Here is a 3,084-nt window from a genome sequence, read left to right as displayed (position 1 = left end):
GGGGATGGGGATGGGGATGGGGATGGGGATGGGGATCCTCCAGGTGGGAGCTATCCACAGAGCATTGGGGTTGTATTTGCCGGGGCGGGTGCTTCTGACTGCCCTAAATCCCTTGCAGCCCCCTAAAGGGGTCCGGGCACAGCCCTATGGCTCTGCTAACCTTTGCTCCAGCACTGACTCAGGGCCCATGTGCTGCTTTACGCAAGAGCTGTGCTGGCAGCAGGACTCTGCCTGTTGCCTCCAGCCTGTCCCTGGTCAAAGGGCAGGCACTGTCCCTGCTGAGCAGGGTGGGTACCACGGGGCTATAGGGACAGGGCCCCCTGAGGGGTTTGGGAGAGCTGGACACCACCACTGCCTGGCCTGAACCTTTTTCCCTGCCAGGCTCAGCCCTGTGCCAGCATGGATTACGCCAAGTCTCTGAGCCTGCGCCTGGCCGCTCCTGTCTCCAAGTAAGCTTTGGGGTGACGCTGTCTCCTCCTGCTCTGACACCTCTCAGCACCTTGAGTGAAAGCCCTGGACTCAGGGCTGGGGGGTGGTTCTGGGGAGCCCCCTGACCTCCCCATCCCCCCCAGATGCGTCTCTGCCAGCGCCTCCATGACCCAGCAGCTGCTCCTCTCCAGCCCGGCCCCACGGTCCCGACCCTTCCGTGTCTGCAACTGGGACCGCAGCCTGCGCAAGGGCATCATGGCACACAGCCTGGCAGAGCTGCTGCGCCAGGTGAGCTGTCAGTCTGTCTGCCTGGGGCCCATCTACCTGATGGGCCATCCCCTCACCGCAACCCCATTGCAGGCCCAGAGCGCCCTGCTCGTCCCCGACCCCATCACGCTGGTCCTGGATGAGGACGGCACCGTGGTGGAGACAGAGGCTTTCTTCTGCACGCTGGAGGAGGGCACGGTGCTGATGGCCCTGAGCAAGGGGCAGTCGTGGTCTGCCTGCAAGGTGAGCGTGGGCTGGGGGAGCCCGTTTCATCCTGTGGGCATCCCACTGGGGTCAATGGGGCTGATGCTGGGTGAGGCAGCAGAAGGTTCCTTGGGCAACTCCTGGTCCCGCTGTGCCATAGGCACCCGGCTACCAGCTCAGCCTGTCCCGCAAGCCGTCCCGCCGCATTGACGTCGCCTGTGTCACTTTTGACCTGTACAAGACCAACCCCCAGGACCTGGGCTGCCTCAACGTCAAAGCCACGCTCTATGGCACCTACAGCATGTCCTATGACCTGCGCTGCTACGGAGCCAAGCGGCTCATGAAGTGAGTGCTGGGAGGGAAGCCACAGCACGCATAGGCGCGCAGAGCGATGCTCACTGATGTTTTTGACCCCCACCCAGGGAAGCGCTGCGCTGGATGCTCTTCAGCATGCAGGCCACGGGGCACGTGCTGCTGGGCACCTCCTGCTACATGCAGCAGCTGCTGGATGCCACCGAGGAACCCAAGGAGGAGGAGAGCCATGTGCCGCTGCCCCACATCCTGCCCCGCAGCCTCCCCCTGCTGCCCCCCAGCAAGATGCTGCAGTGAGGGGAAGGGGCTACGTCCCCTCCTGGGGGTCCCAGAGCCCCTCTCTAGGTCAGTACCCAGAGCCTTTCCCTGCGTGCTGCTGGCTGGATGCAGCCACCTCTTCTCTATGCCTGCTGCTCTGTAAATATATTTATTTAAGTAAAGCTGTGCTTCTTGCAATGGTGCTCTGTGTCCTTTCCCCTCCCTGGCTGGGTTTGGGGTGGGAGGGGGGGTTCAGCTGCTTGCCCCGCTTGGCACGGGGCTGTGCCAGGCTGTGGTGCAAGGGCTGCTGCTGCAAGAAGCCCTGGGGGAGCTGTGGCACCACTCAATGCCTGCCTGGTGCCAGGTCCTGGCAGGAATGGGAGGGGGGAGAGCAAATCAGTGCCCACCTGTGCTGGAGTGGGGGTAGGGCTTCGAGGGGGGGGAATAACCTGGGTGAGGAGTGGGTGGTGTATGTGCATCCCCCTTTGGTTGCCCCCTTCCTGCTCAAAAACACTGAGTTATGGAGGGAAGAGAACTCTTACTAACCCAGACAGGCTCCTGTTGCGGTGGTTTTATGTAGGATTGAATGGTTAATACTGCCTGAACCCCAGCTCCCTGTGGTGTTCCCCAGCCCCTGGGTGCCCTCCCCAGCACAGCAGGGATACCAGACCTCAGCCACACTCACCTGAGGATCCCAGCCCAGCTTTGAGACTGCAGCATAGAACCCCCCAGCAGAGCCCAGGAGTGGGTGTGGGGCAGCACAGCCCACCTGCAGCTCATTCCTTTCATTAGCCAGACAATTAGTCGTCACCCTCCATCCCCACACCTGCTGCACCACCTGAGCGGGGGCTGCACCCCAGCCCCCACCCTCCAGCATGGAGGCGGCACCCGGTGTTATTAGACATATTTATTTTCTGTACACGCTTATACACACAGTTCCCAGGGTCGCTTCATTCTCAGCTTCAGTGCTCTCCTGTTCCAGGGCCTGATTGTGCCCCCCCCCTTCCCTGTAGTGTCTGCCCCCACTGCCCCAGTTTCCCTGCAGCACCACGTGGGGAGGAGCAGTGGGGCAGACGGAGGGGGCCTTGCAAGGCTGGGAGGGCAGCCCCTCTGCCCACACCACGGTGCCTTCAGGTCCGTGCTCCGAGGTCCTTCCACGTGGGATGCACGTCAGCACCCGGAGCAGAGGGATGTGGTGCCCTGGGGGCACGGAGGGGCTGTGGAAGCCCCCCCCGGGGCCCATCACCCCGACCCAACCCCACATCTGCAATGAGGACGGTGCCGCATCGCTTTATAAATACACATCCATCACCGGGACGTCGGTCCCCAGTGTCCCCACCCGGCCACACCGTTCCCACGCAGCCCCCCCCCCACCCCAAACCGCCGATCAGAGCGGGGGGGCCCTTTACTTGACGTGCTCGGCCGCGTGGGACGAGCAATAATACTTCTTGTGGGCGATGAAGGTGGACAAGCTGCTGAACTTGATGTTGCACAGGCGACAGTACCGGTGGTTGCCGTTGGGTACGGGGCCGGGCGCAGCTTTGGCCGGGGGGGTCTGCACCCCCCGGTCCGTATAGGAGGGCGGCGTGGGGGGCTTGTCGGTGGGGGGCCGGG

At 63.1% G+C, this 3,084-nt stretch overlaps 2 protein-coding genes across 3 annotated transcripts in view; one reads left to right on the top strand and one right to left on the bottom strand.

Annotated features, from left to right (window-relative positions):
• On the top strand, nucleotides 342-1,668 carry CIDEC (cell death inducing DFFA like effector c). Its single transcript, XM_021408620.1, has 5 exons — nucleotides 342-449; nucleotides 573-717; nucleotides 790-939; nucleotides 1,061-1,245; nucleotides 1,323-1,668. The coding sequence occupies exons 1-5, from the start codon at nucleotides 400-402 to the stop codon at nucleotides 1,507-1,509; spliced, it is 717 nt and encodes a 238-aa protein (XP_021264295.1). The 5' UTR covers nucleotides 342-399; the 3' UTR covers nucleotides 1,510-1,668.
• Nucleotides 2,360-3,084, bottom strand: part of ZFPM1 (zinc finger protein, FOG family member 1) — a 28,319-nt gene continuing 27,594 nt past the window's right edge. For both annotated transcript variants that reach the window (XM_021408618.1, XM_021408619.1), the window contains exon 10: nucleotides 2,360-3,084. This exon is cut by the window's right edge and continues 1,893 nt beyond it. In XM_021408618.1, coding sequence (XP_021264293.1) covers nucleotides 2,876-3,084 — 209 coding nt within the window. In that variant the 3' untranslated portion in view covers nucleotides 2,360-2,875.

Source organism: Numida meleagris, chromosome 10, assembly GCF_002078875.1.
Source record: "Numida meleagris isolate 19003 breed g44 Domestic line chromosome 10, NumMel1.0, whole genome shotgun sequence".
NCBI classification, from domain to species: Eukaryota; Metazoa; Chordata; class Aves; order Galliformes; family Numididae; genus Numida; species Numida meleagris.
The sequence above is the reverse complement of the archived record's forward strand: the minus strand, read 5'-3'. Positions and strand labels throughout refer to the sequence as shown.

What these genes read in the sequence shown, in the direction of transcription:
- CIDEC (XM_021408620.1), top strand. Translation starts at nt 400, where the DNA reads ATGGATTACGCCAAGTCTCTGAGCCTGCGCCTGGCCGCTCCTGTCTCC. An exon ending in CTGGCCGCTCCTGTCTCCAA is followed by an intron (nt 450 to 572) that starts GTAAGCTTTGGG and finishes CATCCCCCCCAG; the next exon opens with ATGCGTCTCTGCCAGCGCCT. An exon ending in TGGCAGAGCTGCTGCGCCAG is followed by an intron (nt 718 to 789) that starts GTGAGCTGTCAG and finishes ACCCCATTGCAG; the next exon opens with GCCCAGAGCGCCCTGCTCGT.